The 18,961-nt window shown below is 47.6% G+C and overlaps 1 protein-coding gene across 9 annotated transcripts in view; it reads right to left on the bottom strand.

The window, feature by feature from the left end:
• Positions 1-18,961, bottom strand: part of OSBP2 (oxysterol binding protein 2) — a gene marked incomplete at its 5' end in the record, with an annotated part of 151,444 nt that overhangs the window by 16,870 nt on the left and 115,613 nt on the right. For all 9 annotated transcript variants that reach the window (XM_083589990.1, XM_083589992.1, XM_083589993.1 and 6 more), the window contains 6 exons: positions 805-925; positions 2,517-2,762; positions 7,435-7,599; positions 8,420-8,486; positions 10,321-10,441; positions 12,089-12,281. In XM_083589990.1, coding sequence (XP_083446116.1) covers positions 805-925; positions 2,517-2,762; positions 7,435-7,599; positions 8,420-8,486; positions 10,321-10,441; positions 12,089-12,281 — 913 coding nt within the window. The remainder of the gene's footprint in view (positions 1-804; positions 926-2,516; positions 2,763-7,434; positions 7,600-8,419; positions 8,487-10,320; positions 10,442-12,088; positions 12,282-18,961) is intronic.

Raw genomic sequence — 18,961 nt, 5'->3', positions numbered from 1 at the left:
ACATGTGACTCTTCCCCCCCACTACGCTCTGGTGGGGAAACTGGTCCTGATCCCCCGCTGCTGCTTCGGGGTTCCCCGCTGGCTCCTTGTTTCTGGTGCGTCCCCCCTGGGACCCCCCTTGCCCTGACCATCGGCGCCCCCTTCTGGGAATCTTCTGATTCGCTGGAGAAGCTCATGGAATCTCTCGGGCCACTGTCATACTCCCCTACGCTGCCCTCGGATTCTTCCCCTTTGCTCTCCATTTCCTCTCTCCCCTGTGGTCCTGCTCCTGAGCCCCTGACAGGTGCTCTTAAATAGAGGAGATCTCTTAGATCAGGGTTTCCCAAACTTGGGTCTCCGGTTATTTTTGGACTGCAATTCCCACCATCCCTGACCACTGGTCCTGCTAGCTAGGGAAGATGGAAGTTGTAGTCCAAAAACAGTTCAAGAAACCCTGCCTTAGAGATACAAGGAATTCCCCAACAACAACGGGTCTAAGTGTGGTCTGATAATGCCAAGGTTGAAGGTACAATCCCCATAAGGGACAGCTGCATATTGCTGCATTGCAGGGGGTTGGACTAGGCGTCCTCAAACTCTGCCTTCCAGGTGTTTTTGGCCTACAACTCCCATGATCCCTAGCTAGCAGGATCAGTGGTCAGGGATGATGGGAACTGTAGTCTCAAAACATCTGGAGGGCCGAGTTTGAGGAAGCTTGGACTAGATGATCCTCAGGGTCCCTTCCAACCCTATGATTCTATGATCTATGCCAAGGAATGATTAACTGCCGAGGACACAGAACGTTCTACCTGGGGAGCAGGTGCTTACCCAGCGGCATGATGGAGAGGTATTTGCCTCGGAACTTGCTGGCAATGGTGATTTCCTGCCACAGTGTCCAGCCTCGCTTGGAATAGACATGATGGGCCGCGGCTGGAGGGTGATGACTCACCTGGAGTGAGGGGAGATCCAAGGAGAAACAAACCCCAATGGTGTTAGGTCTAAGTGGTTGGCAAAACAGTTCAGCAGGCCCACAACTTATGCAAGGGTTATGTTCCAGGGGTCAGTGCACAAACTCAACATTGCACAAAGTCAGAAGGATCCCTGGAACCACTCCCACCATCCGAGATCTCAGAGAGCCCTGTGAGATCTTGTGCAACAGTCCCAGAGTCCTGCAAGCAAGGTATCGGGCTTCAAAAGCTGTTTCCACAAAGGAAAATCCTGTGGATGGCCCTACAAGATCTCACAAGATCTCCGTATCCAACAGTCTCCTGCTCCCTTTCTATTTCTTTATTCACGATCCATCTAAAGTTGCAGTTGCGTAAGAAAGATATGCGTTAAGTTGCAGGCCTGCTGTAAACACTAAATGTATTATGAGATAATGGCTGTGAACCCAGTTTTTTTGTTCTGTAAAGTTTCCCTTCCTTCCTTTTCCCTTTTCTGTTTCTTATTGGATTGCTATTTTACTAATACAATAAAGTTCTTTCTTTCTTTTTTTTAATTTTTATTGGAAATTTTATTTACAACATAACACAAATCCCCCACCCCCCCCAACACAGAAATCCACCTCCACCAGACACGAACATAACACACAACTAGCATAATATACAACAATACAAACAACCAAATAAAATACTTCCTTTATCCTGTTTCTGGCATCCTTATTTACTTCTTATAAGCTGTTTCCTTTATGAATAATTATTAAGATTTTTCTAATTATAACTTAAATATCCACAAAGTCTTCTGCAGACATTAATCGAAACAAGTCCAGGTATGAATTTTAGGGCACTGTTTTGTGAAGTATTCTCTGCATTTTCCCCATGCTTTTTGAAATTCTTGTCTAGTGTGGTCTCTAATTGCTTCTGTTAATCTAGCCAGTTCAATATACTGTATTTTTCGCTCTATAGGACGCACCCGAGGGGGAGAAGAAGAAGAAAAAAAAATTCTCCCCCTCTCTGCTCAGCGCCCCTTCAGCGAAGCGGCAGGAGAAACAGAGTCTTGCTCTCCCGGCTTCAGCAAAAGGAACCTGAAGCCTGCGGAGCACAGCAGGAACTCGCGCTGTGCTCCACAGGCTTCAGGCGGCTATCCCTAAAGCCGGGAGAGCGAGAGGGGTCAGTGCGCACCGACCCCCTCGCTCTCCAGGCTTCAGCAAAAGCAATGCGAAGCCTCCAGAGCGTGGAGGGAGCGCTCCCTCTGCACTTCGGAGGCTTTGCGTTGCTATCACTGAAGCCAAGGAGCCTGCATTCGCTCCACAGGATGCATACACATTTCCCCTTAATTTTTGGAGGGGGAAAAGTGTGTCCTATAGAGCAAAAGGTACGGTACTATGTATAGTATAGTACATAGTATACAATAAAGTTCTGAACATTTAAAAAGGAACAAATAAATGAAACAACGGATGTGAGTAATCTGGGTCTGAGCTGGAAGAGAATGGCAGGCCCATCCATGGCCAAGCAGAGGATGTCAACCGAGGTCTCCGTGGCCCAAACCCCATATGGGCCCACCCCACAACGGCACACCAGTTCCCCTCCCCTTCTCCTCACCTGCTCGCAGAGAGAGCGAAAACCCAGCTCATCTAGCCGGTCCAGCTCGTAGGTCTCTCCCAGGAGCGGATTGAATGGCTTCGCCGTCCGGTGGACTGTCGTCGAGTAGGAAGACACGGAGAAAGCAGCCACAAAGCACATCTGCTCAATGGAGCTCTCACACTTGACGGCTTTGTCAAGCAGTTCATGGTACTCGAGATCCTCTGTCAGTCTCTGCAGCATGGATAGCGGCTCATTGAAGTTCACCTGCAAAAAAGCCAGAGAGGTTGGTTGCTAACCCAAGGGGAGGAGAAGGGAATCTCTTTCTATCTCATTTTTTATTATTATTTGAAGGCATTTAGACATCACCTTGCCAACAAAGGTCCGTATAGTAAAAGCTATGGTTTTCCCAGCAGTGAGGTATGGAAGTGAAAGCTGGACCATAAAGAAGGCTGATTGCCAAAGAATTGATGCTTTTGAACTATGGTGCTGGAGGAGACTCTTGAGAGTCCCATGGACTGCAAGAAGATCAAACCTCTCCATTCTGAAGGAAATCAGCCCTGAGTGCTCACTGGAAGGACAGATCGTGAAGCTGAGGCTCCAATACTTTGGCCACCTCATGAGAAGAGAAGACTCCCTGGAAAAGACCCTGATGTTGGGAAAGATGGAGGGCTCAAGGAGAAGGGGACGACAGAGGACAAGATGGTTGGACAGTGTTCTCGAAGCTACCAGCATGAGTTTGACCAAACTGCGGGAGGCAGTGGAAGACAGGAGCGCCTGGCGTGCTCTGGTCCATGGGGTCACGAAGAGTCGGACACGACTAAACGACTAAACAACAACAAATATACCACTTTGTAAATCTCCACGCAGCAGCAAGGGAGCAGACACCTTATAACCCAGTCCTATTGGATCACCCCCTGCAGAATGCAAACCCTGTGATGTTTGAAGAAAGCCAGTGAGAAAAAGAGACCTCCCGTGAGTGGTCCGGGCTACTTTTGCAAGTTGGGACAGGAGGGGTGGAAATCTATCCGCCATCATACACACACGAAACCATAGAATTGTAGAGTTGGAAGAGACCACGAGGATCATCCGGTCCAACCTCCTGCAATGCAGGGTTTTTTTTGCCCAACCTGGAGCTCAAACCCACAACCCTGAGACTACGAGGCTCATGTTCTACCGACTGAGCTATTCAGCTGTTTAAATGTCCTCTAGCAACCACTCCCAAAGGCTTCCAGATGATCTCCTTTGCTGTACGAAGAGGAAACTGCCTCTGCTGTTGGGGGCTGCAAATGGGGAAAGAGAGAGAGAGAGCTGTTGCGCTCAGGTCCTGCTTGCAGGCTTTCTTCCCAAGAGGCACCTGGCTGGCCATTGTGGGAAGATGATACTGGACTAGATGGGCCCTTGGTCTGATCCTGCCACTGGACTCTTCTGCTGTTATTTATTAGGCGAGAAGGGATATATCAGGCATAGGCAAACTCATCCCTCCAGATGTTTTGGGACTACAACTCCCATTATCCCCAGCTAACAGGACCAGTGGGCAGGGATGATGGGAATTGTAGTCTCAAAACATCTGGAGGGCTGAGTTTGCCTATGCCTGGGATATATGGATGAGGAAACAGCAAGCATCTCTCTATTTAAAAAAAAAAAACAGGAGGGGAGTGAATGTTATGCTGCAGCTGAGCGAGTATGATTAGCAGCTTGGCTGGGAAACCCATAAAGGAGCATGTAATATATATGTATATATAATTGCAAGTGGTATGTGTCTGTATCTGAAGTCCTTTGTCATCCACACAAAAAGCTCCCCGCGAAGGCGGAAGATTTACCGTCATGCCAAAACGATATTACATTTCCAAGCCTCTCCCAGTGTGGCTTTTCTATGTGAACTTTAATCTCTTTGCTGCCACAGGAGCGGCAATGACTGATTTAAAGGCCCCACCGGATCGTTCCATTTGGCCCACTGCTGCAATTTTACGGATTGTGTGAATTGGATGCAGGGATTATTTATACATCGCAGTGCCAGGGCTATTAAGGGGCCTCTGTGTCCTTCGCCAGGGGCACGTTCCTGCGTAATTGAAGGGGAAAGACTCCCTGTTGACTCAAAGGGGGAGTGGAGACACTGTACAAAGACCAGGCTCTGCTGTGAGCAAACCCCCCACCCCACCCCTCTTTCTCTGCTACCCACTGGGGGTGGGAGGGAAGGAAAGGGCCTAAGACAAGCATAGGCAAACTCAGGCCTCCAGATGGACCAGTGGTCCAGGGATGATGGGAGTTGTAGTCCCAAAACATCTGGAGGCCCGAGTTTGCCTATGCCTGGCCTAAGATTTTGGAACAGCAAGACCCTCTGCAGCAAAAGGGGGAAATGCTGGTGTTAGATACTCGAGGCTAAAGCAGATCCTCTTCACCGAGAGTGGGACGCTGGGGGAAAGAGGCAAACATCTCCATCGTTCTGCCCGGACACTGAGGTCCAGCGACCGAGAGCCTTCTGGCGGTTCCCTCGCTGCGAGAAGCCAAGTTACAGGGAACCAGGCAGAGGGCCTTCTCGGTAGTGGCACCAGCCCCGTGGAACGCCCTCCTACCAGATGTCAAAGAGAAAAATAACTACCAAACTTTTAGAAGACATCTGAAGGCAGCCCTGTTTAGGGAAGCTTTTAATGTTTAATAGGTTATTGTATTTTAGTGTTTTGTTGGAAGCTGCCCAGAGTGGCTGGGGAAACCCAGCCAGATGGGTGGGGTATAAATAAAAAATTATTATTATTATTATTATTATTATTATTATTATTATTATTATTATACCTGTCTGTGTTGGGGAAAGGCTGTAGCTCAGTGGAAAAGCATCTGCTTCCCATGCAGAAGGTCCCAGGTTCAATCCCCAGTGAGGGCTGGGAATCTCCTCTGCCTGAAGAGCCACTGCCAGTCAGTGCAGACTGCCCTAAGTTAGATGGACCAATTGTCTGACTTCAGTGAAAGGCAGCTTCCAATGTTCCTACAGGGACTGAGATAACCAGGAGGTGTGAAGGCCCACTTTATTAAATTTAAATGTGCTTCATTTGTGTAGAACTTAAAAAAACGCACAAGGGTATCTGCACCTGAGTTGAGGATTGGGGATTCCATGTTGACAATCGGGGGATAGATTTTCCCACCTGCCTTGCCCCACCGTCCAGCCCCTGGACCTTTCTAAATGAATTTCTTAATGGGATACTTGGACTTGACCTATTGGTAAGCTGTATGTATATGTCAAATGAACTGTTTAAACTTTGTGTTTCTCAAACTCGGGTCTCTGGCTGCTGTTGGACTACAATTCCCATCATCCCTAGCTCAGGGATGATGGGAACTGCAGTCCAACAACAGCTGGAGATCCTAGTTTGAGAAACACTGGTTCAACTGATTATTAATTTTTTTGTGTTACCTTGCAGGAACATCATATGTCCTATTATGTATTGTTATTGTGTAGACATTTATTTATTTTAATGCGAACTGCTTTAGGCACAGATTTACTTGTGAGAAATGCAGACTATAAATATACTGACTATGACAATCTGCAAAGGGAAGAACTGCCAGAGCATCTCTGCTACGGAGAGCATCGGCGGCAGCATCTGCCCTGCGTGGGCTCAATCAGGAAGCAGCTCTGGAAATGTAACAAGCAAGCATTCAATTACTTCCTGATTAAACATATCTGATTGTTTCAAAAGCAGGCGCTGCCAGTGGCTTGTGTGCTGCTGGGCCGCTGCCAACCCCGGCTAGCTGTCCAGGCACTCTTGAGCAGAGCATGTAGGTGGCTTTCTTGCCTTTGAAGGCAGAGTTTAAACCTTCCCTCTCCACCAACTCCTCACAACAGGGACGGACTTGCTCAGCCACACAAGCCACAAATCTTCGCCACTACTGGCCAACCGGGTTCCTGTGGCCACAACCAGCCTTGTCACTAATGGGAAAACAAAAGGCTGGGATGCGAAACTGCTTTAGCCCTTTTTCTATTGCCAAAGGTCCCATTCTCTCTCTCTCCCCCTCTCTCTGCTTGCTACCTTATAGGACCAATTGTAAGCAGCATTAAATGAGCCTTTGCATCTAACAATTGGGTTTCTTGAAATGCCAGTAAGGGAGAAGTGGGTGTTGCAGGGGAGGGGGCTGATAAATAAACAGGAAGGGAGCAAATATGAAGGTGGAGTTTAACCCTTTTCTCCCTTGTTGCAACCCTGAAACTAGCACAGTGGTACCTCCGGTTGCAGATGGGATCCTTTCTGGAGGTCTAGCCGGATCCCGAGTTTTTGCAACCAGAGAGACCACTTCTGTGCATGTGTGTGCAGCGGTAGAGCACTTCTGCGCATGTGGCAAAAACCCGGAAATACATTTCTGGGTTTGCCGCTTACATATCCTGAAGTTTATGTAACCGGAGGGATATGAAAGCGGAGGTACGACTATATTTTGTTTCAGGGGAAGTGAGGAGTAGAGATGGATTCCTCTATCGGTGCCATTCAAAGCAGATTGCTGTCAAAGAGCCTAAGTGTTTGGGAAATCTCCCTGACTTAGCCAGCGAGATGGTGATTGCTTATCCCCGCTTCCCCCTAAGGTCCCAGGGCAAGTCGCAAAAATCGCAATGTTAAAAGCAGTTTGAAACGACTTACTGTCACAGAAATAAGGGGGGACCAAAAAGTATACAACTCAAGTGTCATATTTCAGGGTAAAGAGATGCACCTCCAACAGATGCCCCCCCCCCGGTTCGACTTAATACAAGACAAAACCCCTTATCGCATTATGTGTGTAGGAACTAGCATACTGTACGAAGGTAAAGTTCACATCAATTTCTCCTCCCACTTTTATCTCTGGCCCCACCCAACATTGGCACGTGGCCCCCGGGAAGGCCACCCAGAAAGAGAACGTGGCCTGGAAATGCCCCACCCCCATTCCCCGGAACCAGAGCATGGGGCAGTGGGGAATCACATACAGGCATGGGAATCTTGGACAGTTCCTTGCCAATGCAGTTCTTCATTATGCTCCAGAGGTTAAGGCTGTAGTTGGGCTTGTCCGGGACCCGAGTCCGCCTCTTCTTCTTGTGAATGCCATCTTTGCTTGAACCGTCGTAGCTGGCTTGGTGAGAGCTGTCGAACACCTGGGGAGGAAGCAGAGCAGGAGGGAGAGTTCAGGGGGCCAGTCAGCCAGCAACACACCTTGAGACTTTCAGCTCCCCGCCCACCTCTCCATACGGGAAAGTGATCTCCCCAGCAGCCCAAAATCACAACGGCTGCTGTCTTTAATTCAGCTTGCTAATTTTAGCTGCTTGGCTGTGCTTTTATATGCTTGCCCCTGAATGGCAAAGGCTAGCAGCTGATACAAATAAATGCCTATCATATTGATAAAGGAGCGCCTCCACCCCCATTGTTCAGCCCCTACACTGAGATCCAGCATTGAGGGCCTTCAGGCAGTTCCCTCACTGTGTGAAGTGAAGTTTACAGGGAACCAGGCAGAGGGCCTTCTTGGTAGTGGCACCTCCCCTGTGGAAAGCCCTCCCATCAAAAGTCAAGAAGATAAAGAACTACACCAATTTGAGAAGACATCTGAAGGCGGCCCTGTATGAGGAAGTCTTTAATGTTGTTGTGTTTTTAATATTTTGTAGGGAGCCACCCAGGGTGGCTGGGGCAACCCAATCAGATGAGCGGGGTACAAATAATAAAATTATTATTATTATGGGGAGGAAGGTATTGCAGGTGGGTGAGGGGTGTTGGCAGGCCAATGACAAGCATAGGAAGCTCATTGTGACTGGAAGTGGTTCTCTGGGATTTCAAATAAGGCTCATCTTCCAGAAAAGCAGAAGCACTGCCCCATCAGTAAGCCATAACCCTTCCGGCCACCCCTGCCTTAGAACATGCATGGTGCCACCAAGGGGGGGGGGGAGGGAAATTCCCATTTCAAACTTTGCAAAATGCGCTTACGTTGTCGTCCAGGTTCCAGCCCTCCCCTCGGCCTTCGCTGGTCCCGCTAATGTTGCTGCCGGCACGCCTGCAGAGAAAACACAGGGGGCAGCGGTGAGTGAGGCGGCGCACAGAAGCCCGGAGCCGCGAGCGAGAGTTACCCATCCACAATGGAAGCCTCTGCAGCAGAACATGCCCTTGAGAGGGAGTGTCACAAATGGGCGGGTTCTGATATGCAAATGCACGGCTTCACATTCCCACAAAGCCAGCTTGCTAGCCAGCTTGTCCAAAGCCCCAAAGGCAAGATTTTCTGGACCAGGCAGGTGAGAAGAGTGAATTGGGCACAGGAACAGAAGAAGAGGCTGCTGGATCAGGCCAGTGGTCCATCTAGTCCAGCATCCTGTTCTTGCGGTGGCCAACTAAATGCCCCAATGGGAAACCTACAAGCAGGATTCTTCTCTCCTGAGGTTCCCAGCAATTGGTATTCAGAAGCATTGCTGCCTCTCTGACTGTGGAGGCAGAGCATAGCCATTCTGGTATCCCTCTCCTCCACGAATCTGCCCAATCCTCTTTTAAAGCATTCAAGTTGGTGGTCCTCACTGCCTCATGTGGCAGTGAGTTCCACAGGTGTTTTTAAAAAAAATTTCTTTTATCTGCTCTTTTACTGAATTGGTTGGAGGCACTGAAGGAAAGGGGGTTTCTTTCCTCCGCTTCAAGTTGAATGCAACATTAGGGGTGGCCTTCTAAGCATCTAACGAAAAGCCAAACTTGTCTGTTGAAAATGGGCAAGATCTAAAAGAGGCCTGCTACCCATTGCCAAGTGCTCCAAAGAGAGGAAATGGCCTCTTTCACACAACCTATTTGTTTTGCATTCATCCTGATCCGCCTGCACAAAACTTGCGCAGAGGTTAGAATAATAGAATCATAGACTGTAGAGGTGGGAGGGACCCCAAAAGTCATCTAGCATCCGTGACAGTTGGCCATTCAACTTCTGCTTAAAAATCTCCAAGGAAGGAGAGTCCACAACCTCCTGAGGGAGACCCTGTTCCACTGTCAAATAGCTCTTATTATCAGAAAGTTCTTCCTGATGTTTAGTCGGAATCTCCTTTCTTGAAGCTGTTGGTTCGAGTCCTACCCTCTGGAGCAGGAGAAGACAAGCTTGCTCCCTCTTCCACATGACAGCCCTTCAGAGATTTGAAGATTGTTGTCATATCTCCTCTCGGTCTCTTTTCCAGGCTAAACATACCCAGCTCCTTCAACCATTCCTCAGCAGGCTTGGTTTCCAGACCCTTGATCATCTTGGTAGATTACAGGTGAAATTCAGAAAATTAGAATATCGTGGAAAAGTTCATTTATTTCAGTAATTCAACTTAAAAGGTGAAACTAATATATGAGATAGACTCATGACATGCAAAGTGCAATATTGCTCTATTTGCAGTCCTTGTTTTGCCAATTTCATTTAATATTCTAATTTTCGGAGACTGTTAATTTGCGGTTTTCATCATCTGTATGCCATGATCATCACAATTATAACAAATAAAGGCTTGACATATCTAGCTTTGCATGTCATGAGTCTATCTCATATATTAGTTTCACCTTTTAGGTTGAATTACTGCAATAAATGAACTTTTCCACAATATTCTTTATTTCCGAGTTTCACCTGTATATCTACTCTCAAACGTTTACTCTGATTTGTTTGTGGGCAGGTTATACAACAACAGTCCTTCATTCTTATTTGCTTGGGGGCTGCTTATGCAACTTCCTGCTAATCACACATCCATTCCAACTCTTTTGAATGCACTTCCCTGTCACTTCCCTAACAGCAGACGGTCAGTTTCTTCCTTCTTTTTTTTAAAGTGGATTTTGTTATGCTAGGGCTTCCGACTGCCTGGCGGCTCCCAGGGAACAGGTGTCATACCTACCGGTGGTGCTTTGATGGATCCGCAGCTACTGTGATGAAAGCTTGTGCGTCCTCCATGGCATCGAAGTACTCCGTCTCCTCATCTTCATCACTGGCTTCCGCTTTCACGCTCTGTACGCTCCCTGTTGGCAATAATACCCAGGTGAGCAAATCTGCTGGCTTGGCTGGGGCTGATGGGAGTTAGAATCATGGAATTGTAGAGTTGGAAGGGGGCCCCCAAGGATCATCTAGTCCAACCCCCTGCAATGCAGGCCCCTGAGTCTCTGCCGCCAGCCCCCATCCGTCATGCCACCTTGCCAGGGAAAATACAAAAGATTAAACAAAGCCACAGAGACTTGTGAACTACCCAACCTAAGTTGAACTTATAAGGTCTGGTTTCAATAGATTTTTCCAATGCTTAACTCAGTCTTTTAGATAAGTTCATGAAGATACCAACAAAAGGTAAGTTCGGTGTTATTCACAATACTGAGAGATGCTAGTGGAGTTGTAAGGTAAAGGTAAAGGGACCCCTGACCATTAGGTCCAGTTGTGGCCCGACTCTGGGGTTGCGGCGCTCATCTCGCTTTACTGGCCGAGGGAGCCGGCGTACAGCTTCCGGGTCATGTGGCCAGCATGACTAAGCCGCTTCTGGCGAACCAGAGCAGCGCACGGAAACGCCGTTTACCTTCCCGCCGGAGTGGTACCTATTTATCTACTTGCACTTTGACGTGCTTTTGAACTGCTAGGTTGGCAGGAGCAGGGACCAAACAACGGGAGCTCACCCTGTCGCGGGGATTCGAACCGCCGACCTTCTGATCGGAAAGTCCTAGGCTCTGTGGTTTAACCCACAGCGCCACCCGCGTCCCTACAGTGGAGTTGTAGATAGATGTTAATGAAGTTGTAGACGACAGGGTGCCGGCGTTTTGCACCTGTTTTGCCCTGGCAGTCCAAGTAATCAAGAGGCCTCTGTTCGCCCCCGATGGGGCCCTTTTACTGGGGCTTGCAGGTAGCCCACTCCCAAGATAGTTTTCCAGGCTTCTCCAGTGGTCTAATCTCAAAGTCTTGATACGTATATTGATATCCAGTCTTATAGAAAATACTCTTTCTTGGCTTAAGCTTAAGAGACTGATTTGCTTAGCCGCAGCAGCTCTCCAGGGTTTCAGGGTCTCTCCCTGGAGATGCTGGTGGGAATTGAATCTGGGACCTTCTGCATGCAAAGCAGGTGCTCTGGCCCTTCCCCTTAAAAAGAGTTAAGTTCCTAGTCCCCATGGTTCTAAGGAAAGAGCCGGATGAAGCAGGAACATAGGAGGGCTGCCTTATGCCAAGTCAGACTATTGGTCCACGCAGCTCATTATTGCCTACAGTGGTACCTCGGGTTAAGAACTTAATTCATTCTGGAGGTCCGTTCTTAACCTGAAACTCTTCTTAACCTGAAGCACCACTTTAGCTAATGGGGCCTCCTGCTGCTGCCGCGCCGCTGCTGCGCGATTTCTGTTCTCATCCTGAAGCAAAGTTCTTAACCCGAGGTACTATTTCTGGGTTAGCAGAGTCTATAACCTGAAGCATCTGTAACCTGAAGCGTCTGTAACCCGAGGTACCACTGTATATTGACTTGCATCCCTACCTGGAGGTGCTGCAGGGAATCAAACCTGGGACTTTCTGTATGCAACACAGGTGCTCTAACATTGAGCTCCGGCCCTTCCCTGCGAAAGGTCCTAGCCAGCTAAGGTGCAGGGCAAGAGCTGCTTGTCAAATATGGAAGCAGTCGTGGCAGTGGGCCGCCTCCTCACCTTTGGACGCGCGGATGCTGGTGTTCGTAGAGAGGGAGGGGGCGCCTCGGCAGGCTCTCTCCAAGTTGTTGTGCTGCTTGGCTAGCTGCTCAATGGTTTCCTCCAGGCGGGTCCGCTGCTCCCGCTCATACTGGAGCGCCCGCTGCCATTTGCGGCTGTGGGTCTCGGCTAAATCCAGGAAGTCGCGGCAGGCCTGCAAGCAGAGAGAAGGCAAGGGGTCAGCAGGGGAGAGCTGCAGGAGCTGTCAGTACAGCACGAGACTCTTAATCTCAGGGTTATGGGTTTGAGCCCCACATTGGGTGAAAGATCCCTGCATTGCAGGGGGTTGAACTACATGGTCTCTTCCAACTCTATGATTCTAGGAGGGTCAGCACTCTATGGCCATCTGGAGGACTGTATTCTCCCATATAAACTTGCCCAGGCTCCGAAATCTTCGGAGAAAGGCCTTCTCTTGCTCCTGCCACCTCACAGGCACGCTTGGTGGGGATGCAGGACAGGGCCTTCTCGGTGGCTGCTCCCAGGCTTCCCAGAGAAGCCAGAGACTGGCTCCCTCCTTGTTGGCCTCCGAGAGAAAAGTGAAGGCTGTTTTATTCCGAGAATGCCTTTGGGAATTGACTGGGTTTTTTTTTTAAGGAAAGGGCTTTTAATAGTTGCTGGAGGGCAACTGGAGCCTGACTTGGGAGAGGGGGGCAGTGATTTGTGGGGACCTGTACCAGCCAGGAGGCAAGAGACAGAGGCAGGGGAAACTTCAGAGCTGGAGGGTGGAGCACTGGAGGAAGAGGCAAGCCAGGCAAGTGAAGGGCCCAACCCTCTCCCAGAACCAGAAGGGGAATGAAGAGGGAAGAGCACAGGCAGTTTCCATGCAAGCGTAGTCTCCAGCTGCGTGCGCACAGCCTGTCGGGGGCAGCTACATAAACTGGTGGAGGAGGAGTGGCCCCCTGTTGCTGCAACTGCTCCATAGAGCGCAGACCTAGGACTAGACCCCCCCACCCTCTGCTTCTCTCCCCGCCCCCCGTCTTTCCTTCCTCCCCAGGACCTGAACAGTTCAGCCAGTGGCAGCCAGAGGTCCTTTTGCTGCATGCCCAACCTCTCTCTGACACTGGGGCTGCTCAGTCAATCACTGCCAGCGGCTCTGCGACCCCCAGGAAATGCCCCAGCATATGTGGGAAGCCTGTCCAAAAACTTAAAATCTGCTCCCCAAAAGTGAACCTACACAGAGCGATACCGAGTTGCTTCCAAGCGCCTCTTGCTTTTGGCAAGTCTGAAGAGGAAGGGATGTCACACCTGCCGGGCAGGCACTAAAAATGTTTGGGCATCACCAGGAGCCGAAATACACAGCTAGAACATTTAAGTGGTCCCTCATGGGAGGTTAGAAGACCCCTAATGGGAATCCTAATGGGGTATTAATCCACTTAATGGGACATTAATCCACAGGACGTTTTATATGGGTATGTTCAGATTACACAAGAACCTAGAAAACGGAACTGGGTCTAAAATTCAACTTCCAGAGGATCTCAAGTCCTTTTCCTTTTCCTTTTCCTTTTCCTTTTCCTTCCCCCTTCCCCCTTCCCCCTCTTTCCTCTTTCCTCTTTCCTCTTTCCTTTCCTTTCCTTTCCTTTCCTTTCCTTTCCTTTCCTTTTAAAAGCCGGTTACTAACTCTTTAGGCTGTGAATATACCTTTAAGTCTTATCTGTGAATACAGGAAACACCCAATGAAACCTGCAAAGCCAGAGATATGTTGCATGAATAAGATTTTCAGGAGTTGTGGAGGTCCTAGCAAAACTAGACTTGTGCATTGAAAAACCATGCAAAATAAAACAACCTATGCACATTTGATGTGTTTTCATAATTTATACAGGTAGCAGAAGTCAGGGGTTTTTCTTTGGCGGGGGGGGGGGAGGTGTGGTGTTGGTGGGGTTGCCATAGGGTTTGGATTGCCAGGGCAGAGAATTGTCAAGGTTTCTAGCGGAGAGTATGTGGAACCCAGGGCGGGGGGTGGGGACAGCATGTTGAATTATGCTCCGGGAGAAACTGAAGGGACCAGTCCAGATGGGGACATACACACGCATATGTACACACACACACAGAGGGAGAGAGAGTCCAAGGCTGTTGCTGCAAAAAATAGCTCTCTGATATTTGCATTCCACCACAGTCCATGCTATTTAGTGCTCTGACTCCCCCCGCCCCACCCCACAATTTGCAGCCATGAACCCCTAAATGGAAACAGTCATGCAAACTGAGCTCATATCCCTGTTTAGTTCACATACTTTATTTAATATATACAGCTGCACAACTGGTGTGTGTGTGTTCAGACTGGGGTATTTGAGGCCCCTCCAGGGCCGGATTTAGGTTTGATGAGGCCCTAAGCTACTGAAGGTAATGGGGCGCTTTATATGTCCACAACATATTTGTCAACAACAAATTGTCACTGCTTTTTGGATTGAATATATGCTATATGGTAGTTTATGGACCTAATAGGTATCTAAAGCCATTTGCACATGCAGAATGTAGGCCCCCTATATACAGAAATGAGCAAACCAGTGATATTTTAGGGAGCAGGCTAGCAGGCGGGGCCCATTACTTACATCATAGGAGCCTACACAACACAAAACACTGTTGCTGTATGTAGATTTTATTTTATTTGTTTTTTATCTTGTATTTTGGAAATGTACATCCAGTTGTTTTTTTCCTTTAAATTTTTTGGCGGTGGGGCCCTAGGCTACAGCTTGTTTAGCTTACACGTAAATCCGGTACTGAGCCCCTCCCTAGACATAAGCTCTGCTACACACACAGACAGACACACACACACATTGCAAATTCCTTCCCATCCTCCTTCCCCTCCGAAGCCAGGCAGAATGGCTAGCCCTCTTTTCCTATTCTTAGTCAAGCGGAGTCCAGACAAGACAGGCAATCCCCTGTGTAGCAATTAAAGGCACAATACGGCAAGATGCTCCTGACAGCTTAAAAGCCCTGCTTTTTTGCAGGTGGAACAAGGACAGGTCAGACTCCTGGGGAAACACAGATGTGCAAAGCAGAGCTCTCTAACAAGCGTTTCTAGTTCCGAATGCTCAGTGTCGGAATTCACAATCCGGGCTGAATTTTGTAAGATGGGTTCCTAAACAACTGTTAGCTTTTTTCTAAATTTCTAACACACACACACACACACACAGAGAGAGAGAGAGAGAGAGAGAGAGAAGCAAAGAAACACAACATAAAATGCAACCCATAGTTTCAAATTTAACCGCAGCAAACTGAAAAGCAGCACAGATAACAATGTGGCCTTAATATCTTTGAAAGACATTTCTGTTAAAAAAGGTCTCTCTCCCTTGAGAGCGATTGTGTGTGGCACCAAAAGGTGACTAAAGGCAGGCTATTTCGTATCTGCCTCCTATTCAGCAAGTCTTTATAGAATCTTCTACTATTTTAAATCAGTTTTTTTTAATGATTCATGGTTAAATTCAGAACAAATAAGAGCTGTTTTGAAAGGTGGGGAATTGGGGAGCACAAAATCCCTTTTGAAACAATGCTGGGAAAGCTATAGGAGCAGTTAGTAAGGATAAAACTTAAAGAATCAATCAATCAATCAATCAATTAAAGAAATTGGCAGTTTTTGGGGGTCCTTGAGAGGCCATGGAAAAAAAAGTTTTGGCATCACAGGGGGTGTGGACCCATGGAACTGTCAAGAATTAAAACAAAAACCCTAATTAATGACAGTTTTTGGAGGCCCACAAAAAACCCTTTTGGGTGGTGGACATAGCAAGTTAACAATCCCTGGTATAGATGCTATTGTCAGTTTGCATTTTTAGTGCAGAAAGTGTTGATCTGATGTGTAGAGATCTTTCCTATTCTAATTAATTCAAGAGGCGTCTGGAAGCTTCTCTGTGTGAAAGAAACAAGCAGAAGGTTCATGATGTTTGGGTTATTCCTTCAGAGAAGCTGAGTACAGCTGGTTTAAACTGATTGTTATCTCTTGTTGCGAAGGTCATGCTGACTATAATAATAAGGCTAGAAGGAGCCTGGGATTCACTCTTTTTTTTCTCTCTCTCTCTCCTTCTGGTGTGGTGTTCTGTACATAGTATGCTTAGTGTTAAGGTTTTAGTCTCATTGTAAGTTATTGTAAGTTTAAGTTAAGTCTGCTGCAACTGGATTTCTTCTGGACAGTGCCAATCCCAAATGTATTGGATTTGTGACCATTATGCTCATTTGCCTTCAGTAGCAGTAAAGCTCTGCTGGATGAAATACAATTGCCTGGTCTATTTTTTGGGAATCCGGCAACATGTTTAATTTTTTACTCTGCTAACTATATGTTGAAGTTCTGCTCTGGATCAATATTGAATAGAATTTCATGACAGCTATCACTCCATGGACCTGGTTTGGCCCACCGGCTGCCAGTTCCTAAACCTTAATCTAGAATGTCAAATATTCGGCTTTCCTATTGTCAAGCACCCCTCTCTGGATCAGCAACATGACCCAAACAGGCTGGAATAAACCATACAAACACAAACACACAAACACACACACACACACACACACACCACGCCAGTTGACAGCTGCTCAGTTGGGCTTCGTTCTTGATGTCCTTCTGGAGATTACACAAGCCATCTTTTGTTTTCAAGGCTGGAGTAGGTGGTTGTTTTGTGGGGGAAAGAAACCTGGAGCAGGAGGCCAGGAACAAGGTCATAGAAGAGAGGGCAAAAGAGGGGAAGGAAGGGGGATAAAATAGGTTTTCATAATGCTCATAGAAAATTTAAAAAACCAGCTCTTTAAGCCAAACTACCACGCGGTGTATCATTTCTACATTGTTCCTCTCAACCGTTGCTACCTTGACAGCTGGAGAGCTTAAGGATCTTTCCAAGAGAGACCTCTGGGTCTTAGGGAAGGACAGCAACTTGTTAGTGACCACATACACACCACCTGAGCTCCTTTATAAATCATGCCAATATTCCTTTCCACCAGCTCCTTACGCTTGCATCCTGAACCTCCAAACGTGGTTTAAAATGTGTGCTTTTTGACAAGCATCTCTGAAGCCAGTTTGTAATCATCTCCTTTGCTCTCTTAACACTCGATGGCACCGTAATGGCCATTTTACTGCAAGAGTCTTTCGGAGCTCTTAAAAGGGAGCTGTGTAATTACAGGTGATGTTCACAAAATGCATTACATGAAAAATAATCCTTTCCTCGCTACTGGGGGACAGCAAGCAATTTCCATATTAAGGCTCTGGCAAGTGGTTTTTGGCAGGCAGACTGGTTCTGCGGGGGGGGAGGGTGAATCCTATTTACAGCATCAATTTATTGTTAACAAGATTACTGTCTCATTATTTATTGGGGATGTGCAGGACCCAAGCACAACAGCGCTCTCCCCTCTTGCTGTTTCCAGCAACTGGTACTCAGAAGAAGTATTGCCTCTAAAACTGTCCAATGCAACCTTGCCCATTGGATATACAATCTACCGTATTTTTTGCTCTATAAGACTCACTTTTTCCCTCCTAAAAAGTAAGGGGAAATGTGTGTGCATCTTATGGAGCGAATGCAGGCTGCGCAGCTATCCCAGAAGCCAGAACAGCAAGAGGGATTGCTAATTTCACTGCGCAGCGATTCCTCTTGCTGTTCTGGCTTCTGAGATTCAGAATATTTTTTTTAATTGTTTTCCTCCTCCAAAAACTAGGTGCGTCTTGTGGTCTAGTGCATCTTATAGAGCGAAAAATACGGTAATTTAAACTTAAAATAAAAGCTTTGTATTTTTGTTTACAGATGCCAGCTTAAAACCATTGTTGTCTCGGCAAGGCAGATGCTTGGAGGTTTTTAAGCAGAGGTCGGATGGCCACCTGTCCTGGATGCTTTTATCTGAGATTCCTGCATTTCAGGGGGTTGGACTAGATGACCCTTGGAGATCCCTTTCAACTCTGCAGTTGTATGACTTTTCTTCAGCTGTGGAATTTGCTCCCACGAGGTGTGGGGATGGCCACCAACGCAGATGGCTTTAAAAAGAGGATTGGGCAAATTCATGGAGGAGAAGGCTAACCACAGCTACTAGCCACAACAGATATGCTCTGGCTTCCCACTCAGAGGCAGCAATCCTTCTGAATACCACTTTTGCTGGGCATCTTGAGTGGAGACAGCAGTACTTACTGCACACAGGTCTTGTTTCCAGGCTTCTGTGGAAAGGTTTCTAGTTGGCCACTGTGAGAACAGGATGCTGGACTAGATGGTACTTGGTTGCCAAACTTAATCTGTTCCGTGAGTCCGTTCGACTCCTGGAACCGTCCGAAAACCAAGGCACGGCTTCCGATTGGCTGCAGGAGATTCCTGCACTCAACTGAAAGCTGTGGAAGCCCTGTCGGAAGTTTGGTTTCCAAAAAACGTCCGCAAACCGGAACACTCACTTCCGGGTTTGCGGTGTTCGGGAGCCTATTTGTTCGGGAGCCAAGCCGTTCAACAACCAAGTACCACTGTAATGTAAACTAAAAAAAAAAAAAAAACTCAAACTTTGCTGTGTTTCATGCATTGATTTGTCTGCTATATTTTGCACTGGTTTTAAATTGGCACTTTGTATGCAACTGCAATACAGTGGTACCTCAGGTTAAGTACTTAATTTGTTCTGGAGGTCCGTTCTTAACCTGAAACTGTTCTTAACCTGAAGCACCACTTTAGCTAATGGGGCCTCCTGTTGCCGCCACACTGCCAAAACATGATTTTTGTTCTCATCCTGAAGCAAAGTTCTTAACCCAAGGTACTATTTCTGGGTTAGCGGAGTCTGTAACCTGAAGCATATGTAACCTGAAGCGTATGTAACTCGAGGTACCACTGTACAGGGAGTATAGCAGGCAGGAGGCTAGGGAATGAAAGAGGAAGAGGAGGAGGAAGAACAGAGGGT

This window comes from Podarcis filfolensis (genome assembly GCF_964270895.1).
Source record: "Podarcis filfolensis genome assembly, chromosome: 16".
Lineage (NCBI taxonomy): Eukaryota > Metazoa > Chordata > Lepidosauria > Squamata > Lacertidae > Podarcis > Podarcis filfolensis.
The sequence above is the reverse complement of the archived record's forward strand: the minus strand, read 5'-3'. Positions and strand labels throughout refer to the sequence as shown.